Source organism: Epinephelus lanceolatus, chromosome 5, assembly GCF_041903045.1.
Source record: "Epinephelus lanceolatus isolate andai-2023 chromosome 5, ASM4190304v1, whole genome shotgun sequence".
Taxonomy (NCBI): domain Eukaryota; kingdom Metazoa; phylum Chordata; class Actinopteri; order Perciformes; family Serranidae; genus Epinephelus; species Epinephelus lanceolatus.
Window position 1 is genome coordinate 26,603,014 of NC_135738.1, and position 21,652 is coordinate 26,624,665.

General features: G+C 42.9%; 1 protein-coding gene across 1 annotated transcript in view; it reads left to right on the top strand.

Moving 5' to 3' along the window:
* The window catches only part of LOC117262743 (serine/threonine-protein kinase WNK1-like), a 30,074-nt gene extending 11,355 nt beyond the window's left edge, over positions 1-18,719 (top strand). Inside the window, exons 3-28 of the mRNA XM_033635858.2 lie at positions 1,976-2,148; positions 2,479-2,699; positions 4,326-4,483; positions 5,890-5,978; positions 6,072-6,291; positions 6,424-6,525; positions 6,694-7,078; positions 7,421-7,584; positions 8,400-8,468; positions 8,869-8,904; positions 9,417-9,551; positions 10,786-10,862; positions 11,815-11,977; positions 12,065-12,181; positions 12,433-12,546; positions 12,656-12,704; positions 12,799-12,936; positions 13,316-14,322; positions 14,412-14,486; positions 14,602-14,721; positions 14,818-15,154; positions 15,656-15,833; positions 15,950-16,143; positions 16,255-16,431; positions 16,516-16,742; positions 16,837-18,719. Of these exons, the coding sequence (XP_033491749.2) occupies positions 1,976-2,148; positions 2,479-2,699; positions 4,326-4,483; positions 5,890-5,978; positions 6,072-6,291; positions 6,424-6,525; positions 6,694-7,078; positions 7,421-7,584; positions 8,400-8,468; positions 8,869-8,904; positions 9,417-9,551; positions 10,786-10,862; positions 11,815-11,977; positions 12,065-12,181; positions 12,433-12,546; positions 12,656-12,704; positions 12,799-12,936; positions 13,316-14,322; positions 14,412-14,486; positions 14,602-14,721; positions 14,818-15,154; positions 15,656-15,833; positions 15,950-16,143; positions 16,255-16,431; positions 16,516-16,742; positions 16,837-17,217 (5,106 nt within the window). The 3' untranslated portion in view covers positions 17,218-18,719. The remainder of the gene's footprint in view (positions 1-1,975; positions 2,149-2,478; positions 2,700-4,325; positions 4,484-5,889; positions 5,979-6,071; positions 6,292-6,423; positions 6,526-6,693; positions 7,079-7,420; positions 7,585-8,399; positions 8,469-8,868; positions 8,905-9,416; positions 9,552-10,785; positions 10,863-11,814; positions 11,978-12,064; positions 12,182-12,432; positions 12,547-12,655; positions 12,705-12,798; positions 12,937-13,315; positions 14,323-14,411; positions 14,487-14,601; positions 14,722-14,817; positions 15,155-15,655; positions 15,834-15,949; positions 16,144-16,254; positions 16,432-16,515; positions 16,743-16,836) is intronic.
* Positions 18,720-21,652: the final 2,933 nt, after the last annotated feature.

The window sequence follows — 21,652 nt, forward strand, 5'->3', positions numbered from 1 at the left end:
CCCCAATATCATATATAAGCAAATGTACCCAGTATGATAACTGTCAATTTTCATATCACAGCATACCTTGAAACCGGTATACCGCTGCAACCCTAGTCATCAATATGGAAATGTGCCTACAGTGGAATAGCTTTCAGTAGTATGTTAGTTGGGTATCTGTGGGAGTTGGTGTGCTGCAGACCCTAGGCTGTGAACTCTGAGGCTGTGAATGCTGCCATGGATGTTTTGCATGACGCAGATAGAGAGGGGAACCACTGCCCCAAAAGATAATACTCTGGAAAGTAGGTCAGTTGGTCCAACTGTATGGTGGAGCCTCCATTACTCGCCCATCTTTCTCCACCTTCTGTTTCCTGACATTTCTCTCTGATTCGGTGTCCTCCCTTGCCTCTAATTGTTTACATACGTTTCACTTTAACTTCTCGTTTCCATCTGCTCTGTGTGCCCCCAGACACTGAAAACATTCAACCTCAAACCTCCAAAATACCCCCCACAAAGTTTCAGTTATGTTTTTCTTTCAGCGATATCAGTCACTTGAGGGTTTTCTGTCTTTTGCTGACACACAAAGTTAAATCCTCCACTCACAAATGGGCTGAATTTCCTGGACAGCCTGGCCTGTGGCCAGGTCCCTGGGGGTTTCAAGGGAGGTCTTTGGCTGCATGGTTTCACTGGGCTTGTCTAACTGGTATGGGCTTGCTGCTCCATAGTCATGCATGCTGCAAATGTAGGTCATGCCAGGGGTTACTTATGAAACTTGAGAGGGGCGGTTTTACGCATTTCACATTTTTTGTTAATATGCAAACCCTGCGAAACACGTTATTGCCAATCCTTATTCACGCATCAGTCACTTTATGGTATGTTGAATCCTATTGGGCAAACAGTGCTATCAGCTTTTCAAACACTGTGCTATGATTCACTGACAAACCCATCAGCTGCCAGACATATGTTTGCTCTTATCATCTATAGCTTTGTTCAGAATACAGGCCACTGTGAGCACAATATTAACCCCATACTGGATACAGTTGGTGTTTGAAGGGCAGGGCAATACAGCATTGATAGTATTTATTATATTTATCATTCTTGGTATTGAATGATACACAGTTTTGTCTGAATTAACAGTACGAACCAAGCCAAAATCCCAATTTAAAAGAAAAAAGCACACATTATATTGTTGTGATATACATTTTCTGAAACACTAAAACAGGAGGATCTTAACGTGATATAATGTATATTCATATGGTCTTCTGGTTATGGTGATGATTTATTTGTTGTTAATTCTTCCACAAGGCCTACTTCAAAGTTGTTTGCGCTCGTTGAGATGAGCATATCTTGTGTTGTATAGTGAAAAGGTTTATAAAGGGGACAGATTTGAGTCGGTCTAACAAGCTTGATTTATTGTCTATTTGTTTGAGATTATAGTTAACGCTGTACTGATCTTCTCTAATTCTCAGTCATGCTGTGGCTCTTTTCTCATTTTGGTTTCTTGGAATCTAGGACAAAGCTAGACACATTTCATTTGGTTCACAGTAGGCTACCAGAGAAAACAGGGCCATATCCTTTTGCCCCCAACTGTATGTATTTGTACTTGTGCCAGAGTATACGTGCAATTCTGGGCATGTAGAAGGAAATGTAAACTTGCACCACCTTTCAGTCCAACTTTCAAAGGCTTTCTATTTAGTTTGAATCCTTTAGATTTCCTGTTTCTTCACTGCTCAAACATGAAGTATCAAGTTTATTGTAAAATGTTTTCTGATGACTGGGCACATTGATGTGCTTCCTGGGTTAGGATTAGAAATAAATCTATACTTGACATTTGTATTAATAGTCCTCATTATGCCAGATATTTTCACATTGTTGTTTTTGTCACTAATGTATTGTTAAAAAAATTCATCGGCCCAAATTAATCTGTATATATCTATAAATAGTGCTTCCCTCATGATGTGTGAAATCTTTAAACATTTCCTTTCTTCTTCTGCAGGATCGTAAGCTGTCGAAGACAGAGAGGCAGCGCTTTAAGGAGGAAGCGGGGATGCTAAAGGGACTACAGCATCCCAACATTGTCCGCTTTTACGATTCCTGGGAGGGACCCTCCAAAGGCAGGAAGTGCATTGTACTGGTCACTGAACTCATGACTTCTGGCACACTCAAAACGTAAGTCTCAAATGTGCTGGAGCTGACAAACACGCTAACCCAGAACTCATAGATACTTTGTACACAACACATGTCTGTGATATTTCATAAAAAGGATTATATTGACTCTTGATTTTAAATATTCTGACCATTTGTCTCATGAGTTAATTAAAATATAATGTAAATGCATTTACTTGAGTTTGGTACTTTTATTAAGAAGTGAACAAGAACTCAAAATTAATAAAAATTGAGTATAAAAAAGAAGTGAACAAGAACATCCAACATTTTGTAGCATTATTAGTTTCGTGCTCTTGAGAGGTTGTGTGAACATTGTGATCTCTTTTCTTGTAGATATCTGAAGAGGTTCAAGGTGATGAAAATTAAAGTGCTGCGCAGCTGGTGTAGACAAATCCTCAAGGGGCTCCACTTCCTTCATACTCGGGCTCCCCCCATCATCCATAGGGACCTTAAGTGCGACAATATTTTCATCACAGGCCCAACAGGATCTGTCAAGATTGGAGACTTGGGACTGGCCACACTCAAGCGTGCATCATTTGCGAAGAGTGTTATAGGTACGACTCCAAAGTCATTTCTACCTTCTGGTCACTGTCCTGCTGTGGGGCAGTGTCTTTTCTGAGGTTGTATTGTATTTGTATGGAACATGATGGTGTTTAAAGAGGGTACTTTCCTTTGGCTTGTTTTTCTGACGATGTGGTTCAAAAACAGACCACAGCGTTTCAGCTGTCTCTCAAACCACAGCTCAAATGGAGGCCAAATACTGTGGTAATCTTACAGATAACCACAAGGCTTTCTCTCTTTGCACTCGCACAGTGACTCTATCAAGTTTGGTCATTGTACAGATCATTTCTGTTCTATGTTTCTCCAAAAAAAAAGAGAGGGTTTTTTTTCCAGGCACCTACTGAATGTAAGTAGCGCCTAACGTTTCTCATACTATTAAATATTAATATCATTATTATAATAGTTGTCATGCCTTCTTGCAGGCTAACCTGGCCATGGCTTAAGGTATGGCCTTTGCTTCTGTCTTAGACTGGTCTTTGTTCTGTGGTTTGGAAATATGTGGTCTGTTTGCCAGATATACCTATGATGTTTAACATCTCTTTCTATGGGTTTGCCTCAACAGGTTTTTTTTTTTTTCTAGTGTTTGTCTCTTACTGTCTTTTAAAATATTGCAGGGCCGCAGAATCTTTTTGATCCATCTTTGTGTCCTGGGAGCTCTCCCCACTTTCTCTCTGTCAGCCTTTTGCCTTTGTTTTTTGTTTGTTTTATTGATTTTATTTTTTTTTTACTTTCACATTCTTGGGTATGTTTTTAAAATGTAGGCTCTAGCCTCAGCTGTGCCCCATTCTGCTGTTTGGAATGAATAGGGTACTGCTGGTCATTGAGTAAGTATGAACTTTTATGGGCTGGCCTGGTAAGTGTGACAGTGTGCTGTAACACACATCAATATCAAAAACAATTACATCCAAATAACCAGTTTTTCTGTGTAAGACCTGAGATTGAAAGTAAAATGATCAATTAAAAGAGCAAGGCCGATGTGCAAAGACACACTGCTGAGCACAGCAACTAGCTATGGGATCTGCTTCTCTCAGCCTTGACCATAACAGTTTCCTCCTGCAGGTCAAGAGGAGATGGTAAGTCAGACTTCGAAAGGTGAGTGTACTATAAAAACAATGTGGTATTAAGGTAAGGTCTTGACAAAAGTTCCATAGCTAGTCATATTTCTCCTGCAGGGATCATTAGCATCCCTTTGAACAAATTACACAGTATTCTGGCCTGCGTATTATTCTTTTGAACATTGCAAATAACATTCATTTCGGCAACAAGTGTGTTCTGCACATTGGCTACCTCAGTCACAATCTTATATCCCAACATGTTAAGGTCTTACACAGACAAACACGTGCTTTCTTCTCTGCAGTCTAACTGAGCCCAGCTTCTCCCTCCTTTTTTGTTTTCTGTCTCTTTTTTGCTTTCCTCCCCCTTTTTCTTTTTTTTCCTCTGTCTCTCTATTCCAACTTTCACCTCACAGGTTCTACCCCCAGGAGATGTCAACAGGCTCCACTCATCCTCCTCTTCCTCAACCCCTCATGGGTTAGAGGAGCAGAGGGGCAATGGGTTGTGAGAAGCCCACTCAATCAGTAAGGGAGTTCGAGAGTTCTGAATAGTTGTTTTGATTTAAGGTACCCCTGAGTTCATGGCGCCTGAGATGTATGAGGAGAAGTACGACGAGTCAGTGGATGTGTATGCCTTTGGAATGTGCATGCTGGAGATGGCCACCTCAGAGTACCCTTACTCAGAGTGCCAGAATGCTGCACAGATCTACCGCAGAGTCACTAGCGTAAGTCTTCTTTTGGACCCTTAATGTCACCTCTCTGCCCTGCCTTCACCTCTTCCTATGTGCCAAGAAGGCTAGTGTCCCATTCTGGAATGATTTTATATTGCTGCTGACACCTCTTTATCAAGCTTACTTCACGTTTTCTATCTCCGACTATTTTATTTCACCTCACAAGATAAGTGTGTTACTGTATCTCCCAGATTAGTTCCTGTTGCCGTTTTTAAAGAACCCACAAACATAGTAGACGTCCAAGAAAAACATGTCATTTAACAAGCACTTTTTGCTTCACCTCACACAGGATTTCTTTGTCGTTCCTTTTGAATTATGGTATATGTGGGTTAGGCATGTAGACCTGAGGCGTGGATGAATGAAAAGACACTGAACAAGCGCAGTCCTGCTGTTTTCGTAATGGCTAATGGTTCAGTCTTGTGACGCTGCCAGAAGGGCAGTAACTGTCATAGGAAAAAACACATAGTTGTAGCCTTATTGGTGTCGTAGTCACTGATATGATTCATACACTTGCAATCACAAGAGTCTCATAGATAAAGAGGTTGTTCCTAGAGTGTCTACAGAATTGGCCTTGAAATCCATATCAATACCCTCAGTTTATCATTAACTGAAAAGTACAAATACTGATGTCACTGCCACATCACTCAACAGAGGATTTTTCTGTTTATCCCACTGATTAGTATAGAGTTTTTTGGCTCTCTTTAGTAGCCACAAATAGCTCATACTGCAGAGCAGCAAACACAGTTGAGCCTACATTTGGGTAGTGTCACATGCTTTGGTTTTACAGTAGTATTCCTTAGGGATATGGGCTGTTGTTCTTCCTGTTCTGTCATTCAGCTCAGCTGTTTAGTCAGTCCTCCATTTTCTTGTAGCACCATACAGTTTCCTGTTGCTTTTGGCTCATTTCATCGTCTCTCATCTCCTCTACTGACTTATATCCTCCCTTTCCAATCACTTGACATCCTGCAATTTTTATATGACACCCAGTTGAAAGTATGCCATCCTTAAGATATTATATAAAAGTGCTGTATGTAACTCTGGAGAGAGATGGTTGATTGTTGTGTCTTATTCCCCGGTTGGGTTTGGTAGTCAGACCGAGCTATCAACCCTAAGTGTCTGTATTTGACGACCTGGGAATAAAAAACATCTTTCCCCAGAGTTACATAAAGCACTTTTAACATTAACATAGTGTCCTAAAGGAAACCCCTTCAAACCCACTTCATGCTGTGGCTTTTGATATTCATTCTGAAACACAATTGAAAGAGGAAGTTAGTTTAAAGTTCCCAGTCATCTGGCATACATGAAATGTCTCTATGGTTCTGAAAAAGACAACAAGGTAATACGAAAAGGTCAAATGTGAAGAAGACCCATTCTCATTCAGGGTTCTGTGTTTCCTGTAGGGGGTGAAGCCGGGCAGCTTCGACAAGGTGGCCATTCCTGAAGTGAAGGAGATCATCGAGGGTTGCATTCGCCAGAACAAGGACGAGAGGTCCCTAACTTAACAGCCCATTTAACAGTTTAAGGGTTGTCCAGCTCTCCAGGAAAACATACATTTGCTCACAGCATGTCTCCCTCTATTTAGGTACTCGATCAAGGACCTGCTGAACCATGCCTTCTTCCAGGAGGACACAGGGGTGCGTGTGGAGTTGGCAGAGGAGGACGATGGAGAGATGGAGGCTATTAAGCTGTGGCTGAGAATTGAAGATGTAAAGAAACTCAAGGGGAAGTACAAAGACAACGAAGCTATTGAGTTTTCTTTTGACCTCAACAAAGATGTCCCAGATGATGTGGCTCAGGAAATGGTGAATTTAACTTTTAATAGTTTAATCAGGCTTTTAAAAAATGCAACAGCTCATGAATACTGTCACTATTACAGACTGTATGATCAGTGAAATGTTCATTGCTGAATTGTATGTCATGTCTTTGTGCTGTAGGTTGAGTCTGGTTATGTGTGCGATGGTGACCACAAGACCATTGCAAAGGCCATAAAGGACAGGGTGTCTCTAATCAGCCGCAAGAGAGCACAGCGGCAGCAGGTGTGTCCATGCTCACCTTAGTGTATCTAATATCACTTATGTTTATAATTTCCTTAAGTGCTTTGCTTGAATTCTTATTTCAGTCATGTTTGTACTTGAGCTCTGATGTTTAGATGTCAGTCAGAGCTCACTGAGGGATTTTAATAAATACTGCTGTCTGCCTTGAAGGTCAGAGAAGATCTGGAGAAAAGAAGAATAGAAGAAGAACAGCAGAGTCGGTCACTACCAGCACAGCAACCAGGCCAACAGTCAAGCACGGAGATGCCTCAGTCCCAGCCAGTGCCACAGCCTGCTCCTTACGTCCCTCCACAACCAAACCAACACGGCACACAGATGTCTGCTCAACCTGCATCTCAGCAGAGCCACCAGAGCTCTAACTATAACACTCCTCAGTCAACCCAACTGACAAGCATGGCACAGGGGGTACCTTACATCCCCCAGTCAACTGGGCAAGTCCCACTTCCAGTTCAGGGTCAGAGTGTGGCCCCCACCCAGCCAGAGCCAGAGGCGCCAGAGGCTGACCAACACCAACAACTACAACACACTGGAGGAGGTGAGGAATACACTTACACTTACGTGAGTGCATGTAGAGTATTTTCATTAATTAAAGGCAGGTAAATTTATTTTCTGAAGCTGTTGACATAACGTAGCTCTTATATTTGTCAGTATGTGACGTTATGTTTACCATCACATACGTTTCTCCATTTTCCCCTTGCATTCTGTCTCTCATTATGTTTGAATAGAGTTTGAATCTGATATGTTTGAAAAACGTTGGACAAGTAGGGATAATAGAGTAAAAAAAATACTATCAATCCTTCAGAAGTCATGGAATAGTATTGAAATTTTATCCATTAAAATGTGTAGGAACCCTGACCTTCTTGTCCACCTCTTACAGCCACTCACATGGGAGACAGAGTACCTGGTTCCACCATCCCTCCTGAGGTCCAGCCCTCTCAGTCTGGAATACCCTACAGCTCCCCTCCCAGTCAGCACCTTCAGCCCCAGGTGTCATGCCCACAGACACAAAACGACCAAACACAGCAGCAGCAGTTGACAGTGGTGAGTCATGTTAAAAATAGGACATAATCTTGTGTGTAGAAGAGAAATGAATGATTCTCCTTTGGTATGTGCATCTAAGAATTAAGTATGCATAAAGGTCCAGTGTGTAGGAAATAGGGGGATGTTTAGCAGAAATGGAATAGATAACAATAAGCATGTTGTCTTTAGTGTATGATCACCTGAAAATAAGAATTGTTGTGTTTTTGTTACCTTAGATTGAGCCGTTGATATCTACATAGGGTGCAGGTCTTCGTCCACAGAATCAGCCATGTTGCATCACCATGTTTCTACAGTATCCCAGCACAGAAAACTCTGACTCTAGATAGGGTCATTCACAGCCGTTTTTGTGTTGTTCACGGTTGTTATCAGCCCTGGCAACGAGCTGAATAAAGCAGTTTCACATTTTTGTGAAACTGCTTTATTCAGTGTTTTTACTGGTTTAAGTCACCAGGTCCAGTTGTTTTGGAGAGGAAGAGACCTCTGCGTATAATTCAGCTCTCAGTAAAAACCTCCTGAACAAAGAACACTGAACAAATCTTAAGCGGGAGTTCACACTTGGCACATGGGCAGAGTTTCAGCTGGTAGCAGTTTGCAGTCTTCACCACTAGATGCCACAAAATCCTGTGAATCCTAAACACTGCTCCTTTCAATCAAGTTTTTAAAGTAACAGACCTTGTTTCTATTGATTTATTATACCTCTGCACAAAACATGTGCCCCTTGAGATATATGTCTCTTAAGGATTTGGTACTCTACCTGCTAACTTTCTTATTGACTCATTTTCACCACTTTTTTTATTTTTTTTAACCGGTTCCAGGTTCAGCCCCAGCCTGAAGTTGTTCCGGTTGCACCTAGCGGCCAGTCTGCTCCAGTGGCACCTCCACAGGTATATGTTGTGCTGCATGTCCTTATGTCTTTGAAGCGTAACTTCACACCAACTGAAAAGCTTTGTTTCACTGACCCCTGGTTACAACTTTCAAATCAGTTGCACCTAAACAACAAACTTAACAGTAAACGTCAGGTGGTACTGAACACACCCTGAGTACACTTCTATGTCACTGCAGCAAATGTGAACTTCAACCAGTCAAGGTCAGCAAAAACACAATTTTCAGGGGGTGTTAAGTTAACCTTATGGAGTTCTACTCTCTGCCTCAGGCAGCTGTGTTGATGGCAGCTTGGTTTTCCGAATCCAGAGTTTTCCAGTCTCCTCTGTTATATTTTCCTTAGTTTTCTTTTCATTCTCAACTTTCCTACTCTTACCCTGTGTTATGTTTTGTTTCTTATAGTACGGAGTTTACTACCAACCATCGCTTCCCCCTCAGGTAGATAAAATGTCCCATTTTCCTGTTACCGCTTGTAAATACACCCACAGCCTTTCTGGGAAACAAAATAAATGTATTTTCCATATTTTCACAGATGTTTGGTAAACTTGTACTTAGTTATAGTGGGCGTATAAAAATGGAATTTGTGGTATCCAGACAAAAATATTGCATCCAGTACTTTTTAAAACCTTGCACATGCTGTATGTATTGACATGCAATGAACATGTCTCTAAAATACACTGCAGAGTTGACATTAAAAATTCGCAGGTGAATAGTTTGACATGCCACACTGTCAAAGAGATAAATGAGTTGTGCAGTTATGTTGTCCAACAGGTAAGTGTGTGTGGGTTTGGAATAGAGCCAAAGTAAATCTCTGAAAGATTTAGATTAAGAGATTTTCAGGTTTTTAGGAAGTCACCCAGATGTTTCTATGAATGCGTTAGCTTTTATTCCAACCTCAGATCTCTGGTTTTATTCTTGCTTCCCGTTCTTGATCCCTTCCGTTCATACAGATTCCCAGTCAGCAAGTGATGATACCCCCGTCCTCTCAGTCATCTCCCCCTCAACAGCAGCAGCAACCCGAGAGCAGCACCACTCTTCAGAGCTCCACTGTACCACAGGTGCATACTGGAGCTCAGCAGCTACAGGTACATACACACACACACACACACACACACACACACGTCTCCTGCTCCTACTTAACATCCACATTTATTTGATCTTGCTTTAAGATGTACACTGACATATTGCTTCACCATACTATAGTATGGATTTCATGCTGTCCATTTTTGTGTTTTGTGCATTTTTTCTAAATCTTTATTTTCTTTTGTGTGGACACACATCTCTCATTACTATGGCTGTCCCCTTTTTTCTTCCACTCTTCCCCCTTTGCATGCTGCTCATTCCTGCATGACTCAGTCTTGGGCCAATGATCCAAGTCCTATCCTGTCACCTCCTCTCAACGCAGAGCACCTATACTTCCTCTATCAGGCCTCGTGCCTTTCTGTTCTGCAGGTACTCAACAGAGCTCAAAACAAAGTCATGTGGGTGGGTGTATGTGGGTCAGGTGTGAAGCATTTGGTCCACACCTCCTTACATGCTTCCTGTTGGTGGAAGTGTGTACATTTGTCTTAAAAAATGTTTTTAGGGCACATATTTTAGATATTTTTTAATGGATTTATATTTAAAATAAAATGAACACAGTCCTTCATGTAAATCGTATCATAGAGCACCAATGAACATATGATTAACATTAGGAGGGCGGTTCTTATCAAGCTCCAGACGTTTTTTTCACTCACATTTACCAGACCACAACCAAAATAGCTACTAAGGTGTGAGACAGTAGAGCAGTGTGTTGGGTTTCATATTTCATATTTGTCTGTTTTACTTGCAGCTTAAAATCCTCCATGCAAACATTACCCTCAATAGATCTGTTCACATGTAATAAATATGAAATTTTATCACAGTTACAAAAGTCACAGTATTGTAATTGCCTAAAGGACTGGAACTGAAATTTGATACCCTGTTTAAGCATTTCTAATATCCATTTATGCACAGCAGAGAAAAAAATGAAATGAAAACTTACACTCTGAGCTGAATAATGGTGTCACTTGTTGTACCCAGATACAAGTCTCACCAGGTTAAAGAGCTCCATCTGGTGGATGATCTGCTTTAAATCATTCCTTTCATGTATAAAAGTTGGCCAACAAAAATGACCAAAATAGAATTGAATGACTGAGTGGGAATGACATATAGATGAATATGGATTTACTACGTTCCAAAACCATGTCCAATTAAGTAATGCACAGACAACAGGAGTCTCCTTTTTGAAGTTTTCTTTTAAATTAAGTGGTTGATTTATGGTAGTTTTCTCTGTCTCAGGCCCCTGTGAGTGTTCCTCAGTCGTCATCAGTGGAGCAGCCTGGATCGTCTGCTCTGGTGCCACCAACTGTAGAAAGGTGAGAGGACTGTTATTCTAAGAAAAAGCAGGTTTCACCAGCATTGCACAATGGGCCTCGTGCAACAGCAGTCTCTCAAATGTCTCTTATAGTTCCTCTTAATTTCCTGTTAAGAGAAAAAAAATGAGAGAAATTAAATCCAAATGTACCAAACGCTTAAAACCATCCAAATCTGCTCATACCCAGATGCTGGGTGATGAATCCTACTTGATCATAAGACACCTATGAACATAGGCAACGCCCCTAAACACTATATAAGGGCAGGTGTTGATGTGTGGTGTGCAGATACTCTGGCACATGCCTAAGAATTGGGGAGATGCCACCAATAAAGGCTGTAAGAAGTGGAACTTTTTTTTTTTTTTTTTTTTTTTTGTTAGTGACATGACTGGCGTTACGGGATAACTAAAAAAATGCCAGTGGCAAAAATACATGTGATGCTGTAAATGCCATGTCAGCAGCAGTGGTAGAGGAAGTATTCAGATCCTTTACTAAAGTATAGGAACTAATATCACACTGTAAAAATACTCTGTTACTAGTTTAAAAAAATCAATTTAAACAGTCAAAATAATCTTAAGGTAACTAGTGATTGTAGTGAAGTAACAAGTGCAATATTTCCCTCTGAAGTGTTGTGGAGTAGAAGTTGAAAGTGTCATGAGATCAATATACTGAAGTAAAGTAAAAGTAGCTCAAATTATGTAAAAGTTATGTTTCTCAAATAAAACTTGTGTTTCCTTGTGTTGGACAAACACTCTTAACAACTCATGAAATCTTCTCTTACCTAAGAGAAGAGCAAAAATGAGAAGACATTGATGAATCTCACAAGTCAGTGGGTACCTACAAAATAAGAGCAAATCGTGGGCACAAACAAAAATAAGAGGAAATTTGTTCGTATGCTTCCTGGATGTGGCCCGATGTGTCCGATCTCTCTGTCATGGGTCCATTTCTCTTTCAGCTGCCTGTCAGACGCAGCTTCAGGTCTCAGTGACGGTAACGATGGAAGTTCTACTTCAGGAGGTCGCCATGAGGGCCGCTCACTGAAACGTCACCAGCGGCGATCTGTACGCAGCCGCTCCCGCCATGAGAAGACTGCAAAGGCCAAGCTAAATGTTCTCAGTGTATGTATTTTACCTGATCGGCTCATTCATATTTTGTCCTACACTCTTTGTCTTGAAACACTTTTAACCCGAATGAATGTTTTGCAGATCTCTAATGTGGGAGACAGAGTAGCAGAGTGTCAGCTGGAAACACACAACAGGAAGATGGTGACCTTCAGATTTGACCTTGATGGCGATAATCCGGAGGAGATTGCAAAGATCATGGTAGTGGTGGTTTTATAGCTTTTGCCTCTAAACATGTAGAAAGTATTAACTGTCTAATGGTTGTTTGTTGAAATAAATATATTGTCTATATATGTGTAATACATGCTATATATTCATAGAGTATATACTTTGTATGGACGCCATTCACAGAATACCATTGAATTGTCAACTTTTAGACCCTTTTGTGGAACGTTCTTATGTTATATGTAGTCTGAGTCACAGTAGTGAACTTCTTTTACCTTCTGTTACAGGTTGAGAGTGAGTTTATCTTGGAGAGTGAGCGGGAGTCCTTCATCGAGCAGGTCCGTGAAGTCATTGAAATGGCTGATGAGAAAGGAGAGGGCATGAAGGAAGGCTTTCCTCAGGTATGTCTCTACTACACATCATCTTATTAGCCAAACGCCCATTATGACAGTTTTAATCCTCCTCTGCTGAACCTGAGAACATAACCACAAATGTTTTATCTCTCCTCAGATGAGTGATCACCAACAACAGCCTGAGCTGTCTGTTCCCATGCTGCCAGGTTAGCAAAAATACAATACTCCAGTCCAGTTATTCACTGTTATGATGTCCAACTCCCGTCTCACATCTTATATTTCTTTTGACCTTTCTGACAGGCATTTCCCCGAGCACTACAGCCCAGGTTGTGCATTCAGCAGGACGACGGTTCATAGTCAGCCCAGTGCCAGAGTCTCGTCTTAAAGAACAGTTCTTTGGCACTTCTTCTGCTAATACCTCCTTTGGAGATGAACCAGGTGAGAGAAAAGTTTGTTTTATTCCCTGTGGAATTAAACTGTTCCCCCCATTTGGTTTTGCAAAGTAATGCATTGGACTCTTCATGAAAGTAACCTCAATATTTTAGTTAAAACTATTTTTTAAAGATTATGGAAGCAGAAAATTGTCAAGAGGCTGTAAGTGTTACTAGTCATCACCTGACAGAAAAAAAAAAGTTTCAACCTTGGTAGGAAATATTTTCTAAAACAAATTGTAATGAAAAATGAAAACTCCAAGGTGTACCCTGGTTATGTCGTATCACACAAGTGTTCACATAAGCTAAGTTATTGTTGCTCAAAATTAGCATATTAACATTTTTATCAGTTTCTGAAGTAATTTTAATTCTCTCCTTTTTTCTAGCTCCCTCTGTGCCACTGGGCCTCTCTCTGTCTGCTCCATCTGGCACTCTCCAGCAGGCTTTCAGTAAAATGAAGCAGGCTCGTGTAGAGAGAGGTGCCACCCTTGATCCCTCTGCTATTGAGCAAGAGCCAGGCCCTGTCCCGACCAATGAGGCTGGACTCGGCCCAAACTCTAACAATATCCCGGCTCCGCAAGAAGCTGTCGCTTCCACTGCTAACACTACTTTTCCTGGTGTGCCTCTCACATCCACTGCAACATCCTCGCCACCTCCTTCAACTGGAAGGGTTTCCCCTCCACCTGCATCTCAGTCCCAAACCCCAGCTCCTGTCACCAGTGATGCCAGTCCACCTCCTCATTCATCCCATGAAACAGCACCCTCGCAGCTCCCACCGGCTGCCAACATCCCACCCACATCTTCCACCATTTCTCCTCCATCAGTGCAGACCTCCGTCCCTGCAGTACCTGGGCCTCAGCTGAGCAGTAGCTCTGTCTCTTCTGTTGCTGGTGTTACATCCAGTGGTACTGGCCCTGTCCCTGCGTCAGAGCAGCAGTCCTTTAATAGTGCTGTTTCGTCCTCTCAGCCTGTGAATTCGTCCATCCATGCACCACAGCACACAAACACCCAGTCTCAGCCTGTCCCCATTTCTGCTCAGCCCCCTCCTCCCTCCTCGTTACCTAGTCAGAGCCAGGTCCAGCCACAGCCAGTGGAGTCAGAGGGAGCCGAGCTCCAGAACAAGGCCGCTGGCAGAGATGATATCCAAGCTCTAGACAAGAAGCTCCGGTCTCTCTTTAAAGATCAGAGCACGACCTCTGCATCAGTGGATCAGAACACGGGCACTTCCTCTCCTCCCACTGGCACTTCTTCCCCTCCACCTGGAGTTGCCATGGTGCCTCCATCTAACCTTCCCCTCACCTCTGGGGTGCAGAGTGTCATGGGCCCCACTACCACCCCAGGACAGGGTGTTACCCCGGCAGGACAGACACCTCCAACTAAGCCCAGGGCACAGGTTAGTGAAAACTGCAGCATCCAAGAGTAAATCCAAAAAGCTGTAATAATGTTTATGGACATGACATAAGTCTTTCTTATAATTTTTAGACTTTGCCGACTGGTTTTGATCAAGCTGCTACACCTCCCTCTGAACTTGTACCACCATTTCCTGGACCAAATCAGGTGAGATCTATTATGTTTCTGTAATAAAACCTGCACTACTACTTTGTAAGTCTTTGACAAACTGCTTAGATGTATGACTTAGATTGTTCCTCATACCCTGTTTGTGACTCCACAGTCACAGCAGCCCCTGGGTAATTTGGATGCCCAGTTAAGGAGAGCTCTGAGCCCAGAGACTGTTCAGGGAGGTAACAGAGTCCAGCCTCCAGCAGCAGGTTTCACTCTGGGACGTTTCCAAGTAAGTTGATTGTCTGATTACTTCAGTTTAAAACAGCTAAACTTCTTAAACCTCGTGCTAAGTTCACTAAAATTTACTCCCTCCTCTCTTTCCCAGGTGTCCATTGCTACTGATGGTGCATCCAACAGCGTCCCAGATCCCTCAAGCGTTGTCTCCTCTGCATCGCTCACGCCGTCCTCTACTTCCTCCTCCTCCTCCTCCTCTTCTTCCTCTTCCTCCTCTTCCTCCCCCTCAAGTCCAGAAAATACCCTCCACCGGTCATCATCTCTGTCCAAAGGAGTTTGTGAAACTGACGCTGTAAATGGAGCCCCCTCTCTCTCTGCTGACCCTGCCAGTCAGCCGACCACTATTGGGCGTTTCCAAGTGTCCTCGAGCACCAGTGCCACATCTGGGCCAACCACTGGCTCTAAAGTGGGACGTTTTTCCGTCACAGGTATGTATCAGGTTCAGGTTCAGATTAAGCTTGCTTTGATAAACTAGTGTAAAGCCCTCTTTGTACCATAGTACGATAAGAACCGTGTTAAACTGATGCTTCACACTATGTCACTAGTTATTTCACTGCTAACACTGTAACTGATGATCACAGCTATGCTTTTTCCTCTGATAAGTGGCTTTGATATACACAATTTAATGCCCTCATGAGATGTTCATATAGAAAGTGGAGGCATCTTCGCCTCTGTCCCATCCAGTATTCTTATATTTATCCTGTTGGTAGCGGCTACAGTGGGAATTGCAAATTCAGTAGACCTATGTAGCCACTAAGCCTTAAAATCCATCATGTTTTAACCATATCAGAAAATATTCTTGGATGTTGTTGGTAAATTTGCATTTTCTTCTTCCTGTGGACAGATTACAGATGTTTAGGGTTCATTTTCAAATCATGTGAGGTCCCCAGGTAAACCTACTCTCTCTCTAACACATCAATTTCCCTCAGTGACCCCGGCTCCAGCAGGAGGCTCCAGTCCAACACATGGCTCCAGTATGCAGAACGGTCCCTCATCCTCAACGTCTGAACCTCATAACACACACACCCATTACAGTAGTGACAATGATGACGACTCTGAGACCGAGGACGAAGCTCTGCAGAAAGAAATCAGCCGTCTCAGAGAAAAGTATGTCAAATGCTCATAGCCATACTTCACGCTGCCTTTATTTCATGTGAATACTGTCACTTCACAGCCCAGTAGAAATATTCTTACATGACTCTATGTTTTTCTGTCGCTCACAGACATATGATGGAGATTCAGACATTGCAGGCTCGTCAGAAACAGGAGGTAGAGGCCGTGTTTTTGCGAATGGGAAAACCTCCTCCTCCCTCTGTGTTCTCCCCTGCTGTGGCGATGGCTGGAGGTCGACGAAGGCTCAAAAGCAAAAGCCACAAATCTGCTCGTAGTAGTGGACAGCCCAGCCCTGTACACTCAGGTAAGGAGAGTGAACTGGCTTGTTTTAGTTCATGAGACAAATTTAGTACTCACTGAGATGTCAGTACTATCCTCAATCACTGAAGCTTGGGTCTTGTGCTTGTATGTTCAGGATCCCCAGCCTCAACTCAGAGTCTTCATGTTTCAGAGTCCTCTCCAAAGCAAAGTTCAGCCTCAGCAACAGAGGCCTCAGAAACAGCAACAGAGGCATCACAAGTAGTTAACAGGTCATCCGTGAAGCAGCTTAGAACCTCTCCATCCATGCCCAGCCTCAGTAGCTGCTCCACAAGTATGTGCAAGCACTTCATTTTGTCACAGTGACCTCCTTGAATTGATTTATTTTCTAATTCACATCTCTGTTCTTGTGTACCAGGATCAAGTGGAGCCAGCTCCACAAACGGATCAGGCCTCTGCCAGAACCACTCTTCTCTGGCCCAGGCAAGTGGACCCACTCCTTCCTCGTCTCACACGCAGAAGGGCAAGGGCACCTTTACTGATGACCTGCACCAACTGGTGGATAACTGGGCCAGGGACGCCATCAGCCTCTCCCAGTGCAAGAGAGGTCCTAAAACTGGAGCACAAGCACCACTGGGTCATGACGTAAGCACTTAGTACTTTATTTGAATTTCTTTGCAGCATTTTTTGGCTGTATGGCCTCATGTGATTGATGCCTCATGATTTTTCACGATTACAGATTATCCCTCCAGCCAACATGGGCCGTAAATTCTCAGCTCCTGGCTACCTCTGCCCAACACTTCCCACGCCTTCCAACACCACGTCCACCACGTCCACTCACCTCCCCAATCCAGCCAACCCCTCTGTCCCTTTGGGGCCGCGTAAAGGCTCTCTGGGCCCAGTTACGCAAGGGTTCGGATACGCCTCAGCCCCGTACAGTGCTCCTCAGTGGGCAGGACCCACAGGCACATGCCAGGTCAACATGCTTAACCCCGCACAGCCACTAACGCAGTACCAGCCGCCTACAACAGCCTCAGTGTCCCTGCACCAAGGCTACCACATGGGAACCACATCTGCCCCCCAGAACAACCCCGGAGGGTCCAACCTGAGGCCTACGTAGCCCAGTTGTTGCCCTGGCCCACGCTTAGACGAAGGGCCACACAGGGCGGACAGTCACTGAACGAGAACCACTAGCTCTCTGTGCAGTTTGCTGGTTAGCTGGCTGGATATTGTGCTTTTTATTTCAACTTTTATTATTACATGTTTCTTTCTGTAATAAAGTTGACCTGTGTGGTTCAAGTCTTCTCGGGCGGAACGAAATCTGCCTGGCAAATTGGAGGGAGAGTGCAATACATATCCACGGCACAAGAGTCTCACACTTGGCCTGCCATCAGCTGTGGAACTGAGCTGTGACGAGTCGGTTGGCCGTGTCTGGTGACGTAATGACCCAAAAGCGTAACCAACAGCAGCCAAAGATGTCTTTGAGAGTAGACGTTGCAATGTTGTCATTCCTTTTGGAGAGGAGAAGGTAGGAGGGATTCTGGTTCACATCCTTACTGGTCCTGACTTTAAGCCAAGCTGGGACTGATGACATATTACCACATAGACATATGTGCGCGCACCTGACTAAACATTAAGCTGGTGGAGTGACTTGGGATAGAAGGTTGTTTCAGAGAGCAAGGAGGGAGTGTACAGAAAGTGGGAGATAGGAGTGGGACGATTAGTTTGTCCCAGATGGAATAGCAAAGTGTGATTGGTTGAGTTGGGAGAAGAAAGACATAGTAAGTTAGGCAGGAGTGTAACAGATAGAGTTTGGGTATGAACACATCCCAGTGGCTACCTATTGAGTAAAATGCAATAACGGCAAAGAGTAGATAAACTGTCCCTTGTAACTGTGGCCTTAATCCCAGAACACGTTCAAACATTGACTTTGTACATAGATATTTCTTCACTGGGTTATGATTCCATGTCTCGCATATTTATGTCCCTGTGAGAGTGTATTGACTTTGTGATTTGAGTTGTCCATCCATACAGATTTATTATTATACTGAGTTGTTTTTCACGTCTGATTCACAAGTCAGTGGATCTGCCACATTTTAAAAAAAGCATTGTCCTGGTGTTGACCACCACTCGCAGTGTGAAACTTAAGAGGTGATGCTGCTGTAAATCACAATCTGGTTGAGGGTGTTAGCAGGGTGTTGTTTTTTTGTTTTGTTTTTTACACAAGGATGAAAAAAGAATCCCAATTTCACTTAGTTCTGATATAAGCAGGTCAAATTTGCTCATCATAACACAGAAACAGGACAAATTTTGGTTTATTGCATTAGTATTTGTGGGAGGTTTCAGTCTCCACTTCTCCCAGTTGTTTACACAGACGGTGCACAGACGAACAGGTCGTTGGTGAAGTCACATTAAAATGTCTCCGCTCATAACATTTAGCCATCACCTCTCGAATTACAAGTGTCTGGGGTTCTCTCTTCCTGTGGTCTGTTTTTGTATGCGTATATTTAATAAAACAAATGTTCTTTATGGACCTGTATTCAGCCATCAGATTTTGATGTTGTTTCACTGTAATTATTATTAAAGGTTGTTAAACAACATGTAGTTAAAGGAATATAAAAAGTGCAATTGCAGGGTTGTTGTTGTTGGTATCCTACCCACCACGCAGGAGAGGTCCTGTGGTTTATTAAGCTCTTCTCTCTATGACTGCCCTGCCCCCCCCCCCCCAACACACACACACACACACACACACACACACACGCACACACACCCTTTTTTTTTCTATTTTATTGTACATATGTTAATGTGAGTTAAATGCTTTCACATATTGCTCCGTCACTAGAGTATGCTTGTGGTGACCCACTCTACATGCACACGCACTCTAACCTGTAAACATGAGGAACACTTTAGTGCCTTGCATCCTCACTAATGACAAGTTCCAGACTCATCTCGTCCCGTCGCTGTGACTGTACTGCAGAAAAAAACATTTAGCTTAAACCTGTACATGATGTAAAAAACACACAACAGGTGGCTTCATGACTGACACACGCATACACACACACACACACACACAGAGGATGTAACACTGACAACATCAGACGAGACACCGCACGGGGCTGCAGAACAAAGAGCACACTAGTAATGTGGAAGCCTTTCTGTTCTCTCTACAGTTCCATTTGTGTCGGTTGTGTAATCAGCTGTGTTTTTATATTTGGCTCACGTACATGGATTTGGCTGACATTTGTTTTTGTGGATTGATCATTAAACTGTTTTCAGACGCACTTGTTCAGGCAGCAAGTGAGCTGTGTAAAGGTTTAAACGTTGTCACGCTGGTTTAACTTTTGTCTCAGCACCTCACACGAGTGCCATGCCGTCATTGTGGCTCTTTTGCCTGCTCGTAGATTGGATGAATAGTTAAACTTCTCTAGAGAAAAAATAAGTTACTGCAATGCAGAATATGCAATGTTTAAAGTTTTAAAGGGACTGAGGGGTAATGGAAACATTTGCATGCTGATGAGGGTTGTTACTGACTTCAATGTTTTTGATATTGGACTATTAGATCTTTTTTTATTATTATCATTATTATTATTATTTGCCTTTCTGAGTGATCACAAGGTGTTGATCTGTTCATTGCCATTTACCAATATCACAGGCACAACTTCAATATCAGACTATCAGCGTATGATTTCTGCATGCCGGCTTCACTGGTGTTTAATCTTACAACCAACTCACATCTGGCTCCTGTACAGCACAAGCTCACAGCAAAGCTTTTAAAGTCCATATGCTCTTATCATCATTATTATCACACACCTCTACAGTTCTGTTTGAGGCTACTGACACGCAATTCTATCTGTTGAGCTCTAATTTCTGATCCCTCCTTACTGACCTCCTGTGATTCAGTGTCTGTTTTGTGTATGTTTTTCACATTGTACAAAATGTAAAAACAAATAAAAATAGTATCAATCAAAGCAACTTGTCATGTTTATTGGAGTCATATTTTTTTACTTTATGACCAGATGGTGCTATTTTATTTTACTAATTTGTCATTAACACTCCTGGGATGTTTTTTTAATCTATGTAAATACTTGAAGGCCAGGGTGCAGGATTTAGGGGGATATACTGACAGAAATGAAATACTGGTATGTTTTCTTTAGTGTGTAATCATGTAAAAATAAGAATAGTGTTTTCGTTACCTTACAGTGAGCTGTTTATATCTATCTAAGGAGTGGGTCCTCATCCTCATCCAGAGAGATTGCTATGTTTCTACAGTAGCCCAGAACGGACAAACCAAACCAAACCAAACAAACACCACTCACCTCCCCAATCCAGCCAACCCCTCTGTCCCTTTGGGGCCACGTAAAGGCTCTCTGGGCCCAGTTGCACAAGGGTTCGGATACGCCTCAGCCCCGTACAGTGCTCCTCAGTGGGCAGGACCCACAGGCACATGCCAGGTCAACATGCTTAACCCTGCACAGCCACTAACGCAGTACCAGCCGCCTACCAGAGCCTCAGTGTCCCTGCACCAAGGCTACAACATGGGAACCACATCTGCCCCCCAGAACAACCGCGGAGGGTCCAACCTGAGGCCTACGTAGCCCAGTTGTTGCCCTGGCCCACACTGAGACAGAGGGCCACACAGGGCGGACAGTCGCTGAACAAGAACCATTAGTGCTCTGTGCAGGCACATGCCAGGACAGACAAACCAAACACTGGATCTAGATAGGGCCATTGCAAAAAACAAAACAAGAGGTTGTTTTTTAAATTAAATTGCTTTATTCTGTGTTTTTACCAGTTTAAATCACCATTGACCATTTGTTTTGGAGAAGAAGAGACCTCTGCAGATAACTTCATTCCCAATAAAAACCTCCTGAACGTCTGGATCTTAAGTTATCGAAGTAAAACTGAGCACACATTAGCATGTGCTAAGCTGGCGGCCCATTTCAAAAAAGCAGAACAGCGTCAGAGAAACACTGATGTGTGACATATAACTGCTTCATTGTGTGTTTTTACTGGTTTTAATCTTGTTTGTTTTTGAGAGGAAGAGACCTCTGCAGATAATTTGGCTTATGGTGAAAACCTCCTCAACAATGAACACTGAAGGAATCCTAACTGGGAGAAGTTTCAGCTTGTCGCAATCTGCAGTCCTCACTGTTAGATACCTCTAAATCCCCCTAAATCTGACACACTGCTTCTTTAAGAATTTTCATATTTTTTTCAAGGCTCTGCAACATATGTATGATAAACTTAGCAACAATCAAAGAAAGTTTAGGGCAAAAAAAAACATCCCTCTTGAGTTACTTATTAAGGGTTAGTTATGGGGTGTGACACCGGGTCGGCAGTTTGGTGTGGCCTCTGCAATGATGCGAGCACTGCGCTGGATCGTTGTGATGAAGAGAGAGCTGAGCCTGAAGGCAAGGCTTTCGATTTACTGGTTCATCTACATCCCAACCCTCACCTATGGTCATGAACTATGGGTAGTGAAATGGAGTGTCTAGGCTCAGCCTTAGAGATAGGGTAAGGAGCTCGGACCTCCAGAGGGAGCTCGGAGAAGAGCC